The sequence below is a fragment of the Eublepharis macularius genome, chromosome 5, assembly GCF_028583425.1.
Source record: "Eublepharis macularius isolate TG4126 chromosome 5, MPM_Emac_v1.0, whole genome shotgun sequence".
NCBI lineage: Eukaryota > Metazoa > Chordata > Lepidosauria > Squamata > Eublepharidae > Eublepharis > Eublepharis macularius.
Genome location: NC_072794.1, coordinates 3,054,957 through 3,079,362, shown reverse-complemented (window position 1 = coordinate 3,079,362; position 24,406 = coordinate 3,054,957). Strand labels below are relative to the sequence as shown.

General features: G+C 50.6%; 1 protein-coding gene across 1 annotated transcript in view; it reads right to left on the bottom strand.

The window, feature by feature from the left end:
* Positions 1–12,053: 12,053 nt before the first annotated feature.
* The window catches only part of SHD (Src homology 2 domain containing transforming protein D), a 44,598-nt gene continuing 32,245 nt past the window's right edge, over positions 12,054–24,406 (bottom strand). The window contains exons 7-8 of the mRNA XM_054981423.1: positions 15,100–15,219; positions 12,054–12,240 (exon numbers count right to left, since the gene is read on the bottom strand). Coding sequence (XP_054837398.1) covers positions 12,054–12,240; positions 15,100–15,219 — 307 coding nt within the window. The remainder of the gene's footprint in view (positions 12,241–15,099; positions 15,220–24,406) is intronic.

The window sequence follows — 24,406 nt, the reverse complement described above, 5'->3', positions numbered from 1 at the left end:
CTGTAGCCCCCACACCACACTGACTGCATGAGAATTCACACAAGTTTTCTGTTTTGTTGTCTTTTGTTGTCTTAGTTTTATTTGACATTGCTTGGTAATAAATAGTTTTACAGTTTATGCATGCCATGTTGAAAATTTTGATCAATTGTCACATTTCAGGTTTTGTAAATTTGGCACCCATATTTCAGAATCAAAAGCTGGCATAGAACTTCAGTGAATATATTCACTTACACGAACTAGGAAATTACTATAACATATAAATATTGTGGTCCCTGACAATAACCAAAGATTGTCCAGTAGTAACTACTTCCTGTCAGAGATTGTCAAATTCTGACTTCCACCACCTGCCAGATGTCAATCAAACATTGTCAAAACCTTCAGATGTCAAATCCCAAAGAGAAATTTAAGATGTTTTAAAAAATTTCATAATGCATATAAACCCAGACACTATTCACTGCCACAATTCTCAGAGGCAAAATGGAGACACACGTGCACGTTTCTTTGGCTGGTACAGCTTATCATTCCATCACCAATCATGCCTCAGAGTTGTCTACGTCTCAAGAAGAATCACGGTCCAGGCCTTGGGCAACAGAGACCACGACCCAGAGGATTATGGGCGTTCTGGGATGCCTTGACCTTCCATTGATTTAGGGTTGACGGATCTCTGGAGACTTTTCCATAGGGCAGAAAAGGCTGGGAGATCAGGGGAAGGGCCACACAACAGTGGAGGAGTATAAACAAACATGGTGTGCAGAAGGACCCAGAATCAAAGGCTCTTGGGAGATGGGAAAGAACTTTTGTGCCCAGGGCTGTGGAAAGCCATTGCCTACCAACTGTGAGCAGGATGGTCCAGACTGACTCTGCACTGGATTCCTGGTGGCTTCAGGTGATGACAACTCACTGGTCAGGAGGACCACCTGGATGGGTTTCATAACTCAGGGGTGAAGCTTAGTGGACTGAGCTTCCTCTGAGAATCATCCCCTCAGATTCAGGCGGCTGATGGTGATGAGACCAGGGGTGGAGCCCAGGGCTTTTTTCTGGGAAAAGAGGTGGTGGAACTCAGGACCCCACAATGACGTCACTTTGGGTCAGCTGGAACAAGGGGGGAGTTTTTTAAAGTTTAAATCGCCCTCAGCGAAAATGGTCACATGGCTGGTGGCCCCGCCCCCTGATCTCCAGACAGAGAGGAGTTGAGATTTCCCTCCACGCCAGTGGCGCGGAGGGCAATCTCAACTCCCCTCTGTCTGGTGATCAGGGGGCGGGGTCACCAGCCACGTGACCATTTTCAAGAGATTCCGGAACTCCGTTCCGCCACATTCCAGCTGAAAAAAAGCCCTGGTGGGATCCCTAATGGGATGGGGTGGAGCCTGGTGGGGGCAGCAGATGGCACATCATTGGTTTAATTGCAGGACTTGGGGTCGTGGGAGGAGCTCAAAGGACATGGAGCGGAACACAGCCTGCCCTCTTGATTTCGCCTGAGATTTTTCTCCAGGAGACCCAAAGAAGCTAAAACCCTAGGGCTTCAACACATGTCACACACCATGTATATGAGGCAGGAAATCGTGGTGCTGGGTTTTGCAGTGGGATGATAGACTAGCCTTGAAGCATCGCACCCTAAAACCAGTTTGGCGTAGTGGTTAAGAGCAGCAGGACTCTAATCTGGAGAACCAGGTTTGATTCCCCACTCCGCTGCTTGAAGCCAGCTGGGTGACCTTGAGTCAGTCACAGCTCTCTGGAGCTCTCTCAGCCCCACCCACCTCACAGGGTGATTGTTGTGGGGATAATAATAACATACTTTGTAAATTGCTCAGAGTGGGCGTTAAGTTGTCCTGAAGGGAGGTATATAAATTGAATTTTATTATTAACTTTTGTCCTGAGGACAGCACTCTTTGCGAAAAGCACCAGAACAAGAGAGAGAAAAACAGATTTTAAAAGCTGCTCAACAAAAAGAAAACTGAGGAAGACAAGGACTGGGGGTGCCAACGAATTTTGCCCTCTGCTGTTTAGATTAAACAAGCTCCATTTCCCCCCCTACAAACTGAACTCATTAATCTTTATTTTTATGTCAGATTTCCCCCTAGGTAAATGCACTTTTTTGCATCACTGACATCGCTGAACGAGGATAGCTATGAGAGTGTATAAAACCCAGCACAGCATCCCACCCCAAATCCTGAAGATCCCTACAGCCCTAAGCTGGAGGGCAAGATGTGCGAGGAGATGGGGAGGACCTCTGGAGGCCCCCCTCCGCTAAGTTGAGGAAGGCTAATTGTTACCGACAGATGAACCCCTGAGCCTATCAATAATTCAGCCTGGAGAAGTGGCGGGGCATGTCGGATTAATAATGTATCAAGCAGCTGGGCCCCCACACAACCCCCCAACTGGGCCACTCGACTAAACAGACCCAGGGCTCGGCTCTGATGCCTTCTGACTGCTTTTCAGCTTCAATTAGCTGACAAAAGGCAACCCTGGCGAGGCCTAAAGGAAGGGGGTCGTGGGGGCATTTCAGGCCTCGCTGTGGCTAACAAAGGGAAACAGGCACTGAGCCTGCAGGGGTTGAGGCGGCATCTCTAGCTGCACCCTTGAGGCTCTGGGACTAAGCCAATCGCAGTTCCATTGCTGGCTCATACAGGGCTCAAATCTTTGTGTTCTGATATGGGCAGAACACATCTAAACTCTTGGAAGTGCATGGGTTGTGTAAATCTGGGAACACTTTTGTGGACTGAATGCCCATTTTCCAGGGGCAGTTATGTGTGGCAAGTTAAGCAGCATGAGAACACCAGAAGAGGTCTGCTGTAGCAGTCCAGCATTCTTATTCCCATAGCCAAATGCCTGGAGTGAACCCCCAAGCAAGGCATGAAGGCAGCAGACCTCCACCACGGTTTCTCTTCTAGCACGATCAGGATCTTAGAGGTATACTGCTTCTGAACATGGAGGTTCCACTCAGTGCTAGTAGCTGTGGATAGACTTCCATAAGAGGACGCCTGGTGGATTAGTTGAAGGGTGCAGCTAATCCAGTATCATATTTCCTATAGAAGCCAACCAGGAAAATCCACCAGCAGAGTATGAATGCATATTTGCATTTGGTATTCACAGGTGTGTGCAGGGCTTTTTTTCAGCTGGAACACGGGGGAACGGAGTTCCGGAACCTCTTGAAAATGGTCACATGGCTGGTGGCCCCGCCCCCTGATCTCCAGACAGAGGGGGGTTTCGATTGCCCTCCGCGCCGCAATCTCAACTCCCCTCTGTCTGGAGATCAGGGGGCGGGGCCACCAGCCATGTGACCATTTTCTCCAAGGGCAACCCACTATGTCCCCCCACCTCTTTTCCCAGAAAAAAAGCCCTGGGTGTGTGTGATGTGCTGTCACATTGCCTCGACCTATGGTGACCCTATGAATGTCCTCTAAAATGCCCTATCTTTGACAGACTTGCTCAAATCTTGCAAACTGGAGGACGTGGCTTCTTTTATTGAGTCAAGCCATCTCGTTTTAGGTCTTCCTCTTTTCCTGCTGCCTTCCACTTTTCCCAGCATTATTGACTTTTCCAGAGAATTGTACAATAGCCTCGTTATTTTTCGCTTCTAGGGAGAATTCAGGCTTGATTTGATCCAGAACCCACTTATTTGTCTTTTTGGCCATCCATGGTACCCGCAAAACTCTCCTTCAGCACCACATTTCAAATGAATCCATTTTCTTCCTGTCAGCTTTCTTCACTGTCCAACTTTCATAACCGTACATAGTAATGGGAAATATCATTTGGATTATCTTGATCTTGGTTCTCAGAGAGACATCTTTAAGGATCTTTTCTAGTTCCTTCACAGCTGCTCTTCGAAGTCTCAGTGTTCTTCTGATTTCTTGGCTGCAGTCTCCCTCTTGGTTCATAGGTAGACTCCTCCTATACATGGAGGTTCCAATCGGTTGTGAGACCTGTACTCCAGGAATTTGTCTAAAATGCAATAAAAAGGCTAGTGACCTCATCACCACATCTTGTGGCAGTGAGTTTCAAAGCTACCCATCTGGGTCAAGAGCCCTCGGCTTTGGCACCTGCCACTCTTGAGATTGCCTTCGTAGCATGGGAATCGCTGATGTGTGGGTTTTAAATAGGTATTTCCTTTCCTTTGCTGTCTTGGTTGGATAGTTCTACAGTTTGTTTTGTTTTTTTAACTTGCTGTAACCAATTAGAGGTGTCTGAGAAATTCCAGATTGGATAAAGACCCATCCCTTACGCTTGATTAAACAATAACTCTTAAAATGAGGCTCTAGAAACATTGACCGGATCCAAAATTTAATAGTTGTAAGGAGGCTCAAATCTCCTCTCTCAGTGCCAAGTCTTTGTGGTTTGATTTCTTATCAATACATTCAGAGCAAGAAGAGCCGAGTCAGAGAATTCGAGTTTACGGGAAATGTTTGTAATTTCCAGGGAAATTAATAGAATCCATAAGGCTTTAAGCCATGGAAGGTCCAGTGAATACACCCCTCCACCCCCCACCCCCCACAGCATTGATTTGTTACCTAAGATTTTTTTTAAAGCATTATAATTTAAGGTATTTGCTTTTAAAGAATGAGGACTTCTTTTTAGAATCGGGCTGACTATGGAAACCAGTACCCCAAATGACCCCCCCCCCAAGTGTAAGCACCACAAACGCAACCTGTCTGGACTTACAGGACTGTCAACTTCAAGGTGGAGCCTGGAGATGTCCCAGAATTACAATTCTATCCAGAGAACAGAGACTAGCTGCTTCGGAGGGGGGACTCTATGGTACTATACCCCACTAAGCCCCCCTGAAGCCCCACCATCTCCAAACTAGCCCCCCCCCCCGCCAATCTCCGCTCTCAAATCTCGAAAAATTTCCCAATCTAAAACGCGCAACCTTACTGATCTGACCAGTTCTCCTTTCCCATGAGTCCCTTCAAGAAGGATTTTACAAGATCATCTCTTAAAATAATTTAAGGTTTTATTGGGGGGGGGAAACCTTCCCTCTTCAGATCTTATTCCTGTCCACAAAATAGGGTGCTTAAGGATTGGGTTGGGGTAAGGAGTAATTAAAGGAAATTATTAAGATCTGTGTTTAGAAAGTGGGTAAAGGCTTCTGATCTTAACAATAACCATTCTAAGTGATATATTTCCAAGGTTAATAATTAATATACTTAATTATGAACCTGGCCAGGTTTGTGGACAAGACAGACTTTTCTATAAAGCTATGGAAAAGCCCCAGCCTTGCAGAGAAATCTGAAATCTAAAAAAAAAAATGCATTGCAGGTTAAAAAAATCCCAAATAATAGCAGCAGCACCTGTAGCTTCAAGAAAGTGGCTGTTGCTAGGATACCGCAACAGTATTGCCAGCCTTCAAGCCTTGGTTTCTGCCAGTAAAAGGCAAGAGCAGGGCCCTTTCCAGTATTGTTTTGGCCTTTGAGGAAGGATTCATCAGGGCAAGGCCAGCAACAACCACCAGGCAATTTCCTACCACATGACTTGCATAACTCACCCAGGCCTTGCTGCTTACTACTGTTCAACAGCAGCCCCCGCCCTACAGCGAGCGCAGTATAATGGCTATTTAGACTACGATCTGGGAAGCCCCGGCCTGAATCCTCACTTTGGCATGGAAGCTCACCTTGGGCCAGTCACACATGCACAGCCTAATCCACTTCGCACAGATGTGAGGATAAAATGGAGATGAAGAGAATGATGTAAACTGTTTTTTGTCCCCATTGGGAAGAAATGATCTAAATAAATAATAAATATAGGGGGGATAAATATGTGAGGGTGGGTGAGAAGCAGGGAAAAGTGAGGAAAGGGTGGGAAAGGCGATACAGGGGGAAAATGAGGTGCCCCCCACAAGTCCTTGCAGATTCTTTGAAGCCCCCACTTGGAAACACTCAGCAGCTCCACCAAGTGGCTACAGCCGCCCCCCCCCCAGCGCCTCCCCTCAACACTGGAGGGCGTCTCTCATCCACCCCTCCTCCTCCTGTTCTCAGCAAGGGGCTTGTTTCAGGAAGGCCATAAAGAGGATCCACCTTTTCCTGCTGACTGTTGTTGTTAGTGGCAAATATTACATCAGCTGGGCCAGATCAGAACAAGGGTCCATCTAGTCAAGCTTGTGGCCAACCAGGTGCCCCCCAAAGCCTCCCAGCTGGGCAGTAACTGAAATCCAGAGGTATACTCCCTCTGAACATGGAGGTTCTACTTAGGCATTGTGGCTAATAGCCGCAGAGGGACTGCTCTTCCTCCATTTGGCTAATCTCACTTCAAAGCCAACTAATTTATTATCTTTGTCTGTAAACCCCCAGATCTGCACTTTAATGCCAGAAGGAAGCTGTAGATATTCAGTCATGAGGCAAAGTCATTCTGCTTATTTCTTCCAGAAGGCAGTCGTGTGTAGTGGTTATAGCATCTGACTCAGCCTGGGGAGACCTGGGATCCCCTCTGCTGTTCATTGGTGACTCTCTCAGCCTAATGCACAAGGTTGTCATGGGGATGAAATGAAAAGAAAGAACTCGTTCCAGCCCCTGAGCTCCTTGGAGGAGGCTAAGTGAACACCTCAGAATTTTATGGACTTTCTGTCATTTGGCAGGAATTAAATCAGCCAGTTTTCCCTATTGGGTGTTCTTAACAATCCTGTTTCTTAAACATTTGACAGTGCTAGGTATCACATTTCTAACCCAGGAGCTCAGGGCAGCATACATAGCTCTCCTTTGCCCAACAACCTTGTGAGGTGGGTTAGGCTGTCAGATGGTGACTGGAAGAAGGGCAAGCTTCACAGCCGTGTGGGAATTTGAACCTGGAGTTCCAAGGTTCTAGTCTGACCTTCTGTTTTTGGAGCAGAATTTTGACTCATTGGTGTCTGTGTGTGTGTGGCGGGGGGGGCAGGTTTAGCTGATGCACAGCAATGGTCCCTTCGTGAATCAAACCCAGAAGGTCCTGCGCTGCCACCTCCTCGGCCAGCTCTTAGAAGCCTCTGCTCTTTGCATGCTGTTGTTGTGGCTCATAAGGGCTGCCGTTTTCTGAAATCAGAGGTACCATCTTGCTGGTCAATTGGAGAAACGCCACATGGTGCTTGTAAAGTACAAAGGGGCTGGGGGCGGGGGGGGGGGGAGGAGGGAGAACTGCATGCAGAGTCAGACACCCGGCTGTGCCAGTAAATAAGTGCCAGCCTGTTTGAGGCTGCAGCCGAGGGACCGTCAGGCCTGCCATAACTCTGATCTCTGCCTCTTTCACCTTGAAGTGACAGGAGATGCAATTGGTGGGATTGCTCGTTTCTATGGAGACAGGTGTCCTTCAGGAGAACAGGCTGGGGATGGAGCCAGGGCAAGGTGGGGGTGGGACAGGGAGCGCACTGTCTAGCACGTCATGTACCTTTGTGAGCTGTGGTGCAAAAAAAAAAAAAGGATGCAAAAAAAAAAGGCGGTTCAAGGGCCAGTTAACAATTGCCATATCCCCCTTTCTATTTCTGCCTGCTCAAGGTGGGTGAGCCCTAGCTGTCCTCAGGGGGATTGGAAGAGGCAAAAGAGATGAGAGGTTTTGATGGGGGAGTGTCACTTGCAAAGAATTGGCCAAGAAAGGCGGCCCGGCAGTCTGACTCACTGGCAGGCACCTGTACAGCCCTCAAGGAGGTTGATCCCTGCTAGGAGAATTCGTGATCCATTCTCTTCATCATTGGTTGATGGTGGTTACAGGCAAGATGCAAATTGATTGGTAATAACTACTGCAAGCAATAATTAAAAGGGCATCATGTTCTGTGTGTGTGTGTGTGTGTGTGTGTGTGTGTGTGTGTATGGCATACAGTGGTGGGACTAAGATCTGGGAAACCCAGGTTCAAATTTCCACTCTGATATGAAGTTTGGTGAGTGACTTTGGGGCAGTCACTCTCTGTCTCACCTGACCTACCTTATAGAGTTGTTGTAAGGATTAAAAAGGGAAGGGAGAACCACATATGCCATCCTGCAGTCTTTTGAAGAAATGTGGAATAAACAGGGCTCATTTCGAGGGGGAATGCAAAGGAACGCAGTTCCGGCAGTTCTCCAAAGAGGTCACGTCAGGTGGCCCTGCCCACCTGACTCTCAGCCATTTTGGGCCTGTTTCAGCCTGGATTGGGGCCGAAATGGCCCGAAACAGGCCTCTGACGGGTGGTGGATCACTCTCCCGCTCATCAGAGGCCCGATTCTGACCATTTTGGGCCCCTTTTCAGCCTTTTTGGGCCCAATTTTGGCCCTGAATGGCCAGGATTGGGTCCAAAACCTCCAGAATAGGTGATGTCAGGGGGTGTGGCATATGCACATCAGTTATACTAATGACACTTTCGGTGATGGCAAGAGGTGTGGCATATGCTAATGAGTTATGCTAATGAATTCCTCCAGCTCTTTTTCTACGAAATGACCCCTGGGAATAAACATGTACGAGATAGAGGGAGTCCATTGTATTCAACCCACTGAGTGGCAGTGAGTTTCCCAGACTATAACTGGGCACAGAAGGGTTTCTCCAAATCTTCTTTCTGGAAATGTCAATGTCCCAAATGCATTGGTTCATATTTTTTCTGGACCACTCAAAATTTACTAAACCTCTGCATACCTCCCTCAATCCCCACACAGCATTGCTTCCAAGAAACAGTCAAGGAAGGAAAAGAGCTGGATCCCTCCTTCCCCTCCACTGAAAAAGACTGCTTTACACTGTTTCAAGTTTGTCCTCCAAGTAAAAGGAACTGCAGGGGAAATGATATTGTCACTAAGGGCCTTAAAATCCCCCAAAGAAGGAGAATCGTCCCATTAAAATCTCAAGTCTTGCTTGCTATCTAAGAGTACAGCTCTACATGGCTTTAGACATGCATATTTCACTACTGCATTATTTAAGGACATAAATCAAGGGAAGAATCCAACATCTAATTTCATGAATTTGATGTCCTTTTTTGGGGTGGGTTTTTTTTTTAAAAAGCAAAATTTCTAATGATACACTTGAATGCACGCAAGCATTCATTAAGATCTGAGCAGCCAGAGGGCTAGAACTTAGCATTTTATTCCCCCATATAACTGTGGGTCAGGGTTCCAGTTCCCTGCACAGTTGCACAAGATCATCAGAAACATCATATGAATTTGCTTAGATTAACAGTACACATGTGCAGCTTGTACTATTTAGCTCAGATCAAAATGCATATATATTAGAGATATACGAATATATATTTTTGTTTCTTTTAACTTTCCTGTAACCCATTTTACCCAAAATTCCCTATTGTTTTAATGCAATTTTTACTTTAGGCACTCTTTTCATACCTCATTTATGTGCAATGTACAAAAAATCAGGTCCCCGTTTTAAAAGCAATACCAAGCAGCAATACTGAGCCTGGGCTTTGTGGAAAGGAAGACTAGTTTCATCCAAATCACAAAGCAATAATCAAAAGATATTTGAACTTTCAAAGTGAACCAGAGTTGTCACAAAACACGTAACATCTCTAATAGGCAGGGCTCATTTTGAGGGGGAACGCGCAGGAACGCAGTTCCTGTAGTTCTCCAAAGAGGTCACATGTCCTGTAGGTTCTCCAAAGAGGTCACATGGATTGGTCCCAAAACGGCCAGGATTGGTCCCAAAACGGCCAGGATAGAGCCTCTTATGGGTGGTGGATCACTCTCCTGCTCAGCAGCAGCCCAATTCTGACCATTTTGGGCCCCTTTTCAGCCCCCTTTTGCCATTTTGGGCCCAATTTCGGCCCTGAATGGCCAGGATTGGGTCCACAACAGCCAGGATAGGTAAGGTCATTGGGTGCGACATATGCCAATTAGCGATGCTGACACACTTCCGGTGATGGCAAGGGGTGTGGCATATGCTGATGAGTTATGCTAATGAGTTCCTGCAGCTCTTTTTCTACAAAATGACCCCTGCTAATAGGTAGTGTTTAAAGTGTAGACAATATTCAGCCGTGTGCCTGCAGGGCATTGTGGACTCATACCCAGTTTGTTGACGGCAGTGGCCCACTGGCTCCTCTGACGATGGCATCCTGGGCTCTGTTCAGATTTGGAGTCTTAACAGTCATGGGGAGACTCTTGTGTTTCTGCTCCCAGACTCATTTCAAGCGCCAGAGAAACCCAGGGGCTGAGAAGGATGTTGCTGGCAGGCTCCAGCCCTAAAGGGCAGCAAAAGACCCCACACCAGGTAACCAACAAGTGCAAAAAAACCCCACACGTGGACGGTATAATTTTAATGCAAAGGCAACACCATCATGGCTGGGAGGGGCATAATATTGCACCAGAACACCAACAAATGGAAGAACGATCCCACACACAAATCTCCGAGTAAACATGTGACAAAGATGGCGAGAAGGAGGGAGGGAGGGGAGAACTGCTCAAAACAGGGATGCTCAAATCCATTGTTGTGAACCTTTTCACCTCATCCATTTTTGGCATTGGTGTTTCCCCTTTCTTGGCACCATTTTGATGCCACTGTTGTAAAAACATGCACCCATTTTAATACTTCTTCCAAATTTTGGCCCTTCTGCCAAATGTTAACAGTTAGGGTTGTGATGGTGGGGAGATGACTGAGGCCTCATCCAAACTAGGGAGAAACTGTCTTGGACACTGGGATTTACAAACCCCCCAAATAGGCAGAATAAGGACCGAGACCTCCCTGTTGCTCTTTCCACCCCGATGCCCTGCCTTTCTGTTGCCCTGAGGGGATGCCAGATCTTGGAAAGAATGGCCGTGTATTCATCCTTGAGGGGAGAAATGAACTCCTCATGGACGGGACAACCAGAATCCTGCCCTGTGGCCCAACCTCCAAGCATTGCACGATGCACAAACTGTGGACAGGATCCAAGACCCTCCAATTGCCACAGTCCTGAGTTGCACCTACAACAGCCCGCATCCAGGCACCATGGAAAACAGTGAATTTGGCTGTACAGAGGCTGGGGACAGCGGGCTGGATCCCAATCAGCCCCCCCTACACAGTCATTTGTATCCAAAGGAATAAGGAAACAGTTACAGGGGAGATCAGAGGCAATGAATAAGAAAGTCCAGCACCAGTTAGACATTTTTGCCCAGTGTAAACAAAAATGAAAACTTCCTCAGTTCCTCATGGCTAAAAAAGTACAGACGATGCTTTGCAAAGTTCAGGGGGGATGGAAATCATCACCAGCGCCAGAACTCCCACCCGCCACTGTGTTTTCTCAGGCTTAACGGGTGTGGCATAGGTGACTCATCTGACCCCCTCCCACCCAAGAGCTCTATTCAGGGCTGCTAGGTACATTCAGATAAACAGCTGCAGGTGGGAACGCAGATCCCTAGGGCAAGATTTGAGCGCAGCTACCAAAATACACAGCCTTCCAACTACAGGGATGGAAATCTGAAAAAATCAAGAAGAGGAAACTGCAGATGTCAGGACAATGGACAATGTGGTGTTAGGAGAAGATCTTTAGCTCAGTCCAAATCTCCTTGCAAGAGTTTAGCTCCTTGGCACATTAAGACAAGCAATAACACCTTTGCAAAAGCAGAGCGATTGGGACTGTCTGGAAGGCCTTGGGGGAGAATGGATAATCACAGGCCCTCTCCAGGACACCTTGCAAGAACTCAGTGTATCAATTCACACAAACAAGACATGCTTTGCAAGAGCTGAGCAGGACTATATGGACTATCTTCTCAGGGGAAAGGGGTAATTCCCTCATACACAAATTCTCTACCCTGACCTATTCTAAGATGGTTAGCAAAAGTTCAGCTCCTCCACCATTTTGCACAAACATGAAAAGCTTTGCAAGAGCTGAGCTGCTAGGCCAATCCAGAGCATTTCCCCATGTCTCTGGCAGGCTAGTGGAAGAACAAGTATCCCCATAAGAGCCCCAAACTACCTTGAGAGAGATGGTGGGGGGTAGAGTGCCAAAGGGCTGTCCGAAGAAATATGGCAACATTATTGCTTGAAAAACAGGAGAGCAGCAGCATGTGACTCCCCTTGATGCGAGAACCCCGAAAGGAGAGGGCGGAGATTGTCTGTGTGTTGCCCCAACTAGACGTCCCCTCTGCAGACAGCCTGCCAGTCTCTTTGGATTGAAAGCAGCTCTTCCTCTCACTCGGGAAACTGTCGCTTTACAGAGTCTGAACAGCAACAGGATAGAGCAGAGAGAGGTGCTCAGCACCCTTGACGGGCAGCTCTTGCGCAGTGTAATGATGGATCACCTCGGGAACACTGTCGAAAGGAGCACTGTTTTGGCCCAAAATATACTTGCTATCCTTGGTCCGGGTAAATTTCATATGCATAAACCCTTGGCTGCTCCTGTGGAAGGTTCAGAAGGCAAAAAATCAGGAGCGGGGAAGCGCAAAACCCAACGTTCTAACAAACCTGCATTCCATGGAACAGAAAACACACATTCCCTCCTTGCCCAAGTTCTTAGTCTTCCTAGTTTTTGAAGACACACTTGAAACCATGCAGGCATTTCTGCACAATCTCAGAGTCGGGTTTTCAGAGACATCCCAAAGGATGTATGCAAACTGGAGATCCCAGGGGAAAATTCACCCACTTCATGTTTCCTGATCACTGCCAAGAGCAGGGCTTTTTTTCAGCCGGAACGCTGTGGAACGGAGTTCCGGAACCTCTTGAAAATGGTCACATGGCTGGTGGCCCCGCCCCCTGATCTCCAGACAGAGGGGAATTGAGATTGCCCGCATGGCGGGCAATCTCAACTCCCCTCTGTCTGGAGATCAGGGGGCGGGGCCACCAGCCATGTGGCCATTTTCTCCGAGGGCAACCCACTGAGTTCCACCACCTCTTTCCCCAGAAAAAAAGCCCTGCTGGCAGATATGTAGCAAACAATGCCTGACACCAAAGCAAGGGGACAGCAGTGGATTATAAGACAGAGGGGGTGCATTGGATGGAGAAGCTGTTTTGACATTATGGATATGACAGAACAGGGAGGAGATGAAAGCCCTGATGGTGGCTCAGTGTGATCAAAGCACCCTGGTAGGAGAAGGGAGGGGAGGGGACTCCGAATGCGAATCTCTGGCCATTTCACTTGCAATTATAAGTTTATAGCTGGATTTTCTCTTTGCTTTTCTCTCTCCCTAAAGGATTCACTTAAGGAGACAGCCAAAAACTGGTTTGACGTATACCTTTTGTGCAGAAAAAGCTGGAAGAGGGAGAATTTGAACATTGGATCCCCCTAAATGACCTTCAGTTCCACTGGACTGCACCAGCACTGTGCGAGTTCCTGCTGTCTCTCATTTGCTCCCCACCCCCCTCCAGCCGTAACAGGGATTAAGTTGAATTTGGAGTAATGGGATGAGAAAGCCAATTGTCACCATCAATGTCACCCCGATGCTGGGCACAGGTAATGGTTTTCTACACCACAGAAAGAGGGAAATGGCTGGGCTACTCTGATAAGTCCCCGTCGCCAGTCACGCACGGCTTCAGGGAGTACCAACAAAAAGAGACTTCTGCTTGCATCTCCGCATGAATCCCTGTTTTAGATTTGCCAGTTTCCAACATGCCTCAGTGGGGGGCCAGTAATTCTGCCGTGCATCCTTACCAGGCCACAACAAACCTCTCAATCTCTCCCAATAAGCAGCAGAATTATCTGGCCTCTGAGGAGACACACGTGCAGAGCCAAACTGTTTGATTTCTGCTGCTTGTATTTCTTTTCATTTTTGTGGGATAAATGTGCATTTTAACTATGGCTTTATTTTATAGCCCACCTTGGAAGCTGGACTGAAGAGCAGCGTGGAAATTTTTATAAGGCTCTTGTGGACACTTGACAACCCTGCTGTCCTCACAAACACCTCCTGAACTCCACCCACAATAGCAGCTTCCCTTGACCACCATCTATGGGAAAGGGTGAGGTCAGCAAAGGCCCGGTGCTACTGCAAGGGCAGCCCAAGTGCAATGAATGTTTCGTCATGCTCAGAAGCATCACGGAGGTGTGCAGGGCCCCTTCCCGGCTGCCTCCCATCTTGCAGCCAACAATCAAATATTTATCCCAATGCAATAAGGTGAGAGGAGGACAGTTTGCTAACTTGGAGCTGGGTGCCTCTGGGACACTCCGCTGGACGAGAGAAGCTCTTGCCCCTCACCCTTGCCAGGTCGAATGAGATGGAAAGGACAGCCTTGTCTCAATAGCACGTACTCTCCAGCACTTACCAGTGAAAGCAGAGGCGTGTGAGTTACTCTTTCTGTAGGTATCAGGTGGGTAGCCATGTCGGTGCAAGATTCAGGTCCAGGAGCACCTTAAAGACCAACTAAGTTTCCAAGGTGTGAGCTTTCAAGAGCCAGAGCTCCTCAAAAGGTGCTACAGGTCCCAAATCTTGCCCTTTTGTGGTACTCTCTCTAGGACTCACACACAGCCACATTTGCACTTATCATCCACCAAAGAGCCGCATTTAGTTCCATTTCTAGTATGAGGTCTGCACCTCAGGAAAGCTCACAGCCTACCCATTCCTCCAGCAGTGGCTGTTTCCAGGTGGGAACCGGAAAGATGCTCTGAAGAGCCCCAGGTGGCCTGTCAAAGCACCTCCTCCTGAGGCACCGAGAGCATATGAGTGGTGTCATCAGAGCTTTTTTTTCTAGGAGAAGAGGTGATGGAACTCAGTGGGTTGTCCTCGGAGAAAATGGTCACATGGCCGGTGGCCCCACCCTCTGATCTCCAGACAGAGGGGAGTTGAGATCGCCCTCTGCGCCGCTCAGCGGTGTAGAGGACAATCTAGACTCCCCTCTGTCTGGAGATCAGGGGGCGGGACCACCAGCCATGTGACCATTTTCAAGAGGTGCCGGAACTCCATTCCACTGCGTTCCTGCTGAAAAAAAGCCCTGCATGTAACTCTTTCTGTTTCATAACCAGAATGTGCTGTGCCAACATTTCTGACCATTCTTCTCTGGGTGCCGAATTCAGTTACTCTGCGATAGGCCATTTTGAATTTAAAAGCTTAGTGATGTTTGTACACAATTACTAGAAAAAGCAGAACCATTCTCTTGCTGTTCCAAGCACCTCCTTCTACAGAAAGTGAAAGAGTAGGGTTAGGGGACCCCCCCCCAAACAGCGTCTGCCACTCATCTGGAGCACATGCACAGCATGGTTCCTGGGAGAGACAAACGATGAGCATCAGTGGCAAAGGAAGAGCATTCCGCATGCACTCAAGTGCTCACCTGAGTGACAGGGAGTAGTCGCTACGGCTGGTCTCGCTGTTCCGTACAAGGTAGCTGCCTTCCTTGCAGAGGGTCAGGAGGGCTTCGGCATCCGCTCGGCTGATTGTGCCATGAAACCACCTGCTCGGGGGCAGACAAAGGCCAAGCAAGGTCACCTTCTGAGGATTTTTGTCTTTGCATTTATCCGTTGAGAGCCATCCCCCCCCCCCACCGCTTGCAGAAGCTTCGTAGAGCTGTTAGAGACTCAGGCTAGGATCTGGGAGAGGCGGGTACAAATTCCCACTCTGCCACCGACACTTGCTGGGTGGCCTTGGGCCAGCCACTCTCTCACAGCCTAACCTACCTTACAGGGCTGTTGTGAGGATGAAATGGAGGAGAGGAGAAATGTGGGGTATAAAATAAGTAAGTAAATAAATATTTTCAATCCGCCAGTGGTTTAATGCAACTGCTTATACATCTGCTTGGATCCGGTGTCTAAGAATATCAGAACAGCCCGGCTGGATCATACCAAAGTTTCACCAGGAGCTTGCAGGAAGTCCAAGCAAGGGATGGCAGGAACAGCATCAACCCGTACTTGCCTGCCGAGAACTAGCATTCAAGGGTACACTGCCTCTGAACATGGGAGCTCCACTTCACTATTATAGCTAATGTTAATTATTTACATTATTTATCGTCCACCTTTCTCACTGACACTCAAAGAGGATTCCACAATGTAAATCAACGCAATCGCTTTGGGGGGATCTCTTTTGCCTGAAAAAGTGGCAGGCACATATAATGCATACATTCATTTATGTCCTTTCCATCCCAACATTCTACTGGCATGCCCAAGGCAGCTGGCAGATTGGAAAAAAATTGAACTAAAGGAAAAATCAATGCAAAATGATCATAAAATAAGGCTTGCAATAATACAACCGGGTAAAATTGATAGCTGCTCGGAGCTCCTCCCTCCGTGTCCATCAGTTGATGTTTTTCTGTGACTCCAGAATGATGAGTTATCGGCACCCTACTTTCCCGATAATTTGGTCAATAACATGGCTAACAAGAAAAAAATTACGAGGACTGAAAAATAATTAAAATACCAACCATTTCCTGTAAACACAATAGCAAAACACATACATTAAATCGTCAATAAAACCCACAACATTCTCAAACACCACTCTAAAGCCTTGCCTGAAAGAGAAACTTGTTTTACGCACAATGGCTAGGATCCAAAGAGCTACTTTAGAGGTGCCCCAGAGGTTTGATGCATGCAGTGGGGTTTTTGGTCTTTTGTTTGTGGCTCCCTCTCCCTATATATACTATTTCACAAATTGCTCTTCAGACTAACCCGCCTTTCAAAAGGCATTTTGCGTCGTATATGTTTGAGAAACAGAAATGCAAAAAGGAATGCTTGGAGACTAAGGTACGGCTCAGGTTTCCCACTGCCACTCAGAGTGGTGGGAGAAAAATGAAAAAAAGGAAGGCCATTTGGATGATGGCATGACATCACTTCCAAGGAAAACCCAGAAGTGATGTCATATCCATTCTAGGAATTGCCAGAAATGTTGTGGTAATTACAGAATTTCTGACAATTCCTAGAGAGGACTGGCATTACCATATGAACTATGGTATGGGCACAAACTCAGTGTGAATCACCTAAAGGTTTTTGGATCAAAAGCCTGCACTTATGTTCTAAAGAAAAAAGGTCTAAGATGGATCTCCAAGAAGAAGAAGGAATTGTTGTGGGGTATGCATAAAGGTGGAGAGGATATCAAATCCTCAACACGAAGACTCAAACAATAAAAATCTGCCATAATGTCTATGTTAATGAAAGGAAGATGGCAGACGTTGGTGAAAGTGCAAATGAGAAAATGAAGAACAGCAATAAAGAGCAGTACAAGTACCCATCATGGGCTGCACACATGACACAGCTGTGGAACCCGGAGAGCCAGAAGGGGCAGAAGAGCCAAGAATCAGGCGATCAGAGAGAGTAAACAAGAACATACCACCTACAAGACAGAAGTTTTGCCTGAACCTCCACATGGGAAGACAGAACAAAAATGCCTGCCAGAGAAGCGGAGAAGTGGAGAAGGGCTGCAGAGGAAGAGATCAAATCTCTTATCAAAAATCAGACATGGACCCTCGAAGAACTCCCTCCAGGGAAGAGAACGGTTGGCTGCAACAGGGTTTCTCCTGAAAGGGCTCTCATGCCATCATCCTGACAGCTATCTGAGGGGAGCTGGCAACCCTATGGGCTAGCGTCACAGTCTTCAGACCATGTAGGTATGTATGTATGGGTTTTCAGAGTGTATTTTTCTCATTAACACTAAAAAAAGGCCTAAAGACTCAGTAAGACTCAGTAAACAGAGCATTCCACCAGGTTGGAGCCAGGACCAAAAAAGCCCTGGCTCTGGTTGAGGACAGGCGGGGCCTCCCTGGGGCCAGAGACCACCAATAGTTGTTTGTCTCTTGATCGAAGCGTCTTCCGGGGCACATATGGGGAGAGGTGGTCCCACAGATACTCTGGTCCCAGTCTGCATAGGGCATTAGGTTAGTACCGAAACCTTGAATCTGATTCGGTACTCCACTGGCAGCTGCCGCAATATAGGTGTTATATGTGCTCGACTTGGCACTCCCACAATAACATGTGCTGCTGCATTTTGAACCAGCTGCAATATCTGGATCCAGGGAAGCCTTGTGTAGAGCAAGTTACAGAAATCCAACCTAGAGATGACCGTTGCCTGGATCACTGTAGTTAAGTTGCAAGTTGAAAGGTAAAGGACAAGCTGTCTGGTCCGTCGCAGGTGAAAAAAAGAAGACCTTGCAACCGCTACGACCTGCACCTCCATTTTCAGGGAGGCATACAGGATCACCCCCAAGCTCCTAACCTTCGGAAGTGGCGCAAGTGGTGCCCCATTGAGGGTCGGGAGCCAGAATCCTGAGCCTAAACATCCGCAACTCAAGTGCAGGACCTCCGTCTTTGTAGGATTCAGTTTCAGCCAACTCTGCGTCAACCATCCATTCACAGCTTCAAAAGCACGCTCCAGGACATCCGGGGGCGAGTTGGGCAGGTCCGTCCATCAACAGATGCAACTGGGTGTCCTCTGCGAACTGATGATACCCAAGTCCGAAACTTCGCAACAACTGGGCAAAGGGGTGCATATAGATGTTAAACAATAATGGAGGGAGTATTGCCCCCTGCGGGACACCGCACACCAAGGATTGGCGTGCTGATAACCTCTCCCCCAGCACCACTCTCTGTCCCTGACCGTGGAGAAATGAGACAAGCCACTGCAAGGCAGTCCCTCATATCCTCATATCGGCGAGGCGGTAAGTCAAAAGATCATAATCAACCATACAGAATGCTGCAGAAAGGTCCATTAATATCAGCAGCGCCAATTCACCTTGATCCAGATGCCTGCGAAGATGGTCTGTGAGGGCGATGCCCATGCACTGGGCGGAATCCGGACTGGAAGAGATCTAGGGCTGAGGTATCCTTCAGAAACCCCTACAGCTCTTCCACCATTACCCGCTCAATCATCTTATCCAGAATTGGGAGGTTCGAGACTGGGCGGTAACTGGTCCAGTCAGTGGGGTCTTTAAGAGAGACCTCACCGTGGCCTTCTTCTAAATGAAGCTTTATTTGCAGCAGCATCGGACCCAGTATAACTCCTGTCTCTCAACCTAATCTGCCAGGGTCGACGGAACCCCATCGAAGGGGGTGCACAGCGTCCTTCGGACTCTCTGCTTTTCTGCCCAGCATCACTTCCATCTTGTCTGGGTTCATTTTCAGTTTGTTCACTTTTAGCCACTTGACCACAGCTGTCAGGCAGTGACTCAGGACCTCTAATGATAGAGAAATAGAAAGCTGGGTGTCATCCACATATTGATGGCAAAAAATTCCGTAACTATGAATGTGTCAGGTGAGAAGGCGCCCCCTGGCGGTGGGGCGGCGGTCAGGGCGATGGGGAGCGCCCCTGGCGGGTCCGTGCTGGGGGTTATGCGCCCGAACGGGTCGGCTTGGCCCCTCCCTGAGACCCTAAGGGAGGACTCCCAGTAGGCCTCAGCTAGGCGGCCTCCGTCTGATCTGGCTAGGCCAGTCAGCACTTGGCTCCACCTGTCCCAGCGTACTCCTTTATGTCAGGACTGGCTGGTCTCGCCTATGCCAGAGGAGTGGCGAGCAATCCTCTTCGGCCTCTGGACTTCCCTCTCCCTAAATACCCTCTCTCGTTAAGGCCACTTCCACCCTTCCCATACGGTCCCTGCCCCCAGAGTCATTCCCACCACCTGAGCCAGGTGCGGCCACATCCGCTGGCCCCACCTGGCCTGGCCCCATTGGCCCTTCCGTTTCTGTTCCCGCCTGTCTCCCCCCTGGCCCTGCCCTTGGCTTAGGGCTGGCTCAGGGAGCCAGTCGAGCGAGCTGCCTGTCAGTTCGCTGCTCCCGCCCCCTCCCAGTGCCTCCTGGGCGTTGTAGGCCTGGCTGGCCTGCTGCGCCGGCGCGGGCATCTGGCTGTGGCCCACCTGCATGGCCTGCGGAGCTGGCCTCTTCACCCGGTCCCAGCGCTCTTCTCGCGGCTGTCTCCTTGGCGGGCACCATGGCCTCCACCTTGCCGCTCCCAGCCTCGTCTTCCGGCCGCCGGCGTCCGGCCTCGGAGCCCTCAGTGGAGGCCCGGTAATGGCGGCCGCGGCCGTCAGCTCGGGCTGGCCCCTTTGCCTTCTCCCGAGGCCAGGTGGCTGCCCGTCGGGCTGGCTGGCTCCTTCCCCTCCGTCGTCCCTGGCGGCCCGGCCTTCGGCACCCCCTTTGAACTGCAGGTGGGTGCCAGCGGGTGCGGGGCCATCGGCAGGGGGGGGGGGTCAAGTCCGAGGGAGCGGAGCCATTGCCCCTCGGACACACACACCCCTTTGCTTCGAGTCGTCCTCGGGGTCGCTGGCGAACATCCGGGAGAGGAAGTCAGCGTTGGCGTGCAGGCAGCCCGGTCGGTGGCGAGTCGTAAAGCTAAAGGGGAGAAGAGAGAGGTACCAACGTAAGACCCTGGCGTTATGATCCTTCAGCCGGGACATCCATAGAAGGGGGGCGTGGTCCGTCACGAGGATGAAGGGGTTGTTAACTAGGTAGTGTTGGAGGGCCCCGACGGCCCACTTAACCGCTAGAGCTTCTTTCTCTACGACCGCATACTTTTTCTCGGCGGGTTGTAATTTCCGGCTAATGAAAAGGATGGGGTGTTCTTTTCCCTCATGCTCTTGGGACAGGACAGCCCCAAGGCCGGTGTCAGATGCGTCCGTCTGTAATATGAGCGGCCTGTCAAAATCAGGATTGCGGAGTATGGGTGCGCTGGACAGGGCGGCCTGTTGGCAGAGGGGCGTCCACGGGATCTGATTAGGCTGGTCTTTCCGCAGGCAGTCCGTTAAGGGGCTGGCCCGGCTGGCGTATCGTGGGATGAATTTGCTGTAGTACCCGGCGAGGCCCAAGAAGCCCCGCAGTTGCTTCTTCGTCCAGGGGTGGGGGCAGGCCTCCAAGGAGGCTACCTTGTCAGGAAGGGGCCTCAGTTGCCCGTGGCCGACCAGGAACCCGAGGTATTTAAGCTCCTGGAAGCTGAGCCGGCTTTTGGTCGGGTTGGCTTTGAAGCCGGTGTCCCGGAGGGCCCGGAGCACCAGCAGCAGGTGTCGGAGGTGGGATGGCCAGTCCAGGTTGTAGACGAGGATATCATCTATGTAAGCGGTGGCGAATCCCTGGCAGTGCGCTAAGGCCCGGTCCACCAACCGCTGGAAAGTTGCCGCCTCCCCGTGCAGTCCGAAAGGCATGACCTGGAACTCGAACAGGCCCTGGGGGGTGGCGAATGTGGTTTTTTCTCGGTCGCCAGGGGCCATGGGGACCTGCCAATACCCCTTTGTGAGGTCCAGGGCCGAGAGGTACTGGGCCGTTCCCAGCTGGTCGATCAGGACTTCTGCCCGGGGCATCGGATAGGTGTCGAACTTGGCCACGCGGTTGACCTTTCGGTAGTCAACGCAGAAACACACCGAGCCATCCAGCTTGGGGAACAGCACGATGGGGCTCCGCCATTCGCTGGTCGAGGGCTGGATCACCCCCAGGTGCAGCATCTCCTCCACTTCCCGGGCCACGGCGTCCCGTTGTTTTCGGGGGAGCAGTCTCCAGGTGGCCCGAGCGACTTGCCCCGGCGTCGTGGGGACGGCGTGTTCTGTGAGGTGGGTGTGCCCGGGCCGGTTCGAGAAGCAGCCTGGAAGGCTGCCCAAGAGGGCCTGGAGCTGTTCCCGCTGTTGGGGACTCAGGCCGGCATCTATGCCCGGGCTGACCTCCTCGGGTTGCCGCGTTGTCCAGGGGAGTTCTCCCTCGGTTGGCTCTAGGGGGTCGTCGGCTAGCTGGCACTACCCCGCGGCCCATCCTTGCCACGCCTTCAGGTCGTTGATATGCAGGCGCTTGATTTGCCAGGGGGTTGGCCCACACTGATCTTCGTAGGAGTGCGACCCTAACACTCGACTGACTCGGAAAGGCCCCTGCCATGGGTCCCCCGGCTTCATGGCGCCAAAGACCCGGCGGTTGACCAGGACCTGGTCGCCTTTCTGGAGCGTCCGGAGGCAGGTCCCCCGGTCGTAACGGGTTTTCTGGGTGGTCTGGGCTTTCTCCAAGTTCTGCCCAGCCAATGCCCGAGCGACCCCTAAGCGCTCTCGGAGGTCGCGGACGTATTCTGGCGCCGGCTGACCAGGCAGGGGGGGGGCGCTGGGGACCATTGCTCCTCCATTACCTCTAGAATCCCCCGGTGATTGCGACTGTACAACAACTCGAAGGGGGAGAACCCCGTTGACGCCTGGGGGGACTCTCGCATGGCAAAGAGGAGGGGGTCCACAAACAGGTCCCACTGGGCGGGTTGGTCATGGGCGAGCTTCCGGAGCATCTGTTTCAGGGTTTGGTTAAATCTCTCCACCAGGCCATTGGTCTGGGGATGGTAAATTGACGAAAAGATCTGTCGTATCCCCATGGTCCGACACAGTTGTCGGGTGACGGTGGCGGTGAAGGGGGTCCCGCAGTCGGTGAGGAGCTCGCGGAGTAAGCCCACCTGGGCGAAGAAGCAGATGAGGGCTCGGGCTACTCCTGGCGCCTGCATCGTTCGTAGCGGGATGGCCTCGGGGTAGCGAGTGGCGTAGTCCATGAGGACCAGGATGAACCGGTGCCCTCGGGCCGTCTTGGGTAGGGGTCCCACAAAGTCCATGGCCACCCTCTCAAAGGGCGTGCGGATCACCGGCAGGGAGGCCAGGGGAGCCCGCTGGGGCGGACGTCCTGAAGTCCGCTGGCAGGTTTCACAGGTCTGGCAGTGCCTCTTGACGTCTTGATCCACTCCGGGCCAGAAGAAGCGGCTCAGGACCTGCGCCAGCGTGTTACTGGGGCCCTGGGGCCCAGCCCAGCTATGATCGTGCCCATGGAGGAGAACAGTTCCCCGATATTCCTGGGGGACTAGCAGCTGTCGGGCCTCCTTCCCCAGCTCCATTGTGATGCGGTACCACACGCCCCCTTCCTGGATTATCCGCGGCAGCCTCCCGGCCCACCTGGGGTCCTTCACAATTCCCTCACTTACTGCCACGGCGTCCTGGAGTTTCTCAAGGGTTGGGTCCGTTGCTTGGCCTCGGGTCGGTCGGCCAGTGGGGGAGGTGTGCCCCAGGGGGCGGTTCCGGGCCCGAGGCAACATCCCGCATCGGGAGGGCTTCTTCTGGGCCGCGGGCGGCCTGCAGGTGGTGGTGGAATTCAGGGGCGTCGCGGCCTAGCAGCTCCGGGGACGGGAGGGCCGGCACCCGGGCCAGCTCTACCTCCCAGGTCTGTCCTCGGCAAGTCAGGGCAATAAAAACAGAGTTGCGCTTACCGTAACTACTGTTCATTGACGTCTTCTGTGCAGACACACATGGGACTGCGCCTGCGCAGGCCTGCCGACCGGATTTTTCTTTCTAGCAAACGTCCACTAGGGGGCGCACGTCCGACCCAATGCGCATGCGCGGCCGTTTCCCGCCCGAGCGACATTGGGCGACGTCGCCCCCTTTCCCCTCAGTTTCTCCTTTGCCGCCGAAAGCCTTCACATTACCTGGAAGAACACAGCGGGGTAGGAGGGAGGGTTGTGTGTCTGCACAGACGACGTCAATGAACAGTAGTTACGGTAAGCGCAACTCTGTTTTCACTGTCCGTCTTCTGTGCAGCCCCACATGGGAGACTCACAAGCCACTTACCCAGGAGGCGGGCATGTGTTCTCACCGAAAAAGAGACTGAAGCACAGCATTACCAACAGCAGCCTCTTTCCTTTCCCACACATCTAGTGCGTAATGTTTAGCGAACGTGTCCGAAGACGACCACGTCGCAGCCCTGCAGATGTCTTGCAAGGGCACGCCCCTAAGGAAGGCCGCAGAGGCAGCTTGCACTCTGGTGGAATGAGCTTTTACTTCCAAAGGGCAAGGTAACTTAGCATGCGAGTAGCAGGCTCTAACAGTTTGAGTGACCCAACGGGAAATTGACTGGGCTGTGGCAGCCTTTCCCTTCCTGGACCCATAATAGCACACAAACAGTTGTTTGGCACTCCTAAACTGTGACGTACGTTGGAGGTAAAATAAAATAGCCCTTCTCACATCCAAGGAATGTAAAGCCCGTTCAGAGGTATCAGAAGGGTCAGGAAAAAAGATAGGCAGGACAATGTCCTGTGAGGTGTGAAATTGAGTGGACACTTTGGGTCTAAAACGAAGGTCAGGTCTCAGCACCACCTTATTTTGATGGACCTTCAAAAAAAGGAGCATCCCACCTCAGGGCAGCAAGCTCGCTAACCCTGCGGGCAGATGTAATGGCAATCAGGAAGGCCACTTTACAGGATAACCATTTTAAATCACAGGTAGCCAGTGGTTCGAAGGGTGATGTCATAAGTCCTGCTAACACTACCTGCAGTGACCATTGGGGAACAATCTCCTTGACTTGTGGAAACATATTATACAACCCCTTCAAAAAAGACTTCGACAAACTGTGGGAGAACACTGTCTTCCCATCTATTTTAGGGTGGAAGGCTGAACTGGCAGCCAAATAGACTTTAATAGAGGAATTAGAGAGTCCCCCATCCTTTAGGGACAGGAGGAACTCAAAAATAAAAGACAACTGGCAATCCCAAACATTAACTGCGGTGTCAGCAGCCCAGGCCTCAAAACGCTTCCATTTAGCTGCGTATGACCTGCGAGTGGTGTCCCTACGGGCATTCAGCAAAATTTCAGCTACCCTGTCAGACATCCCCTCCGTCCCCGAATGTGCCAAGCAGTGAGGTTGAGTTTGGGTAGGTCGTGATACCAAACC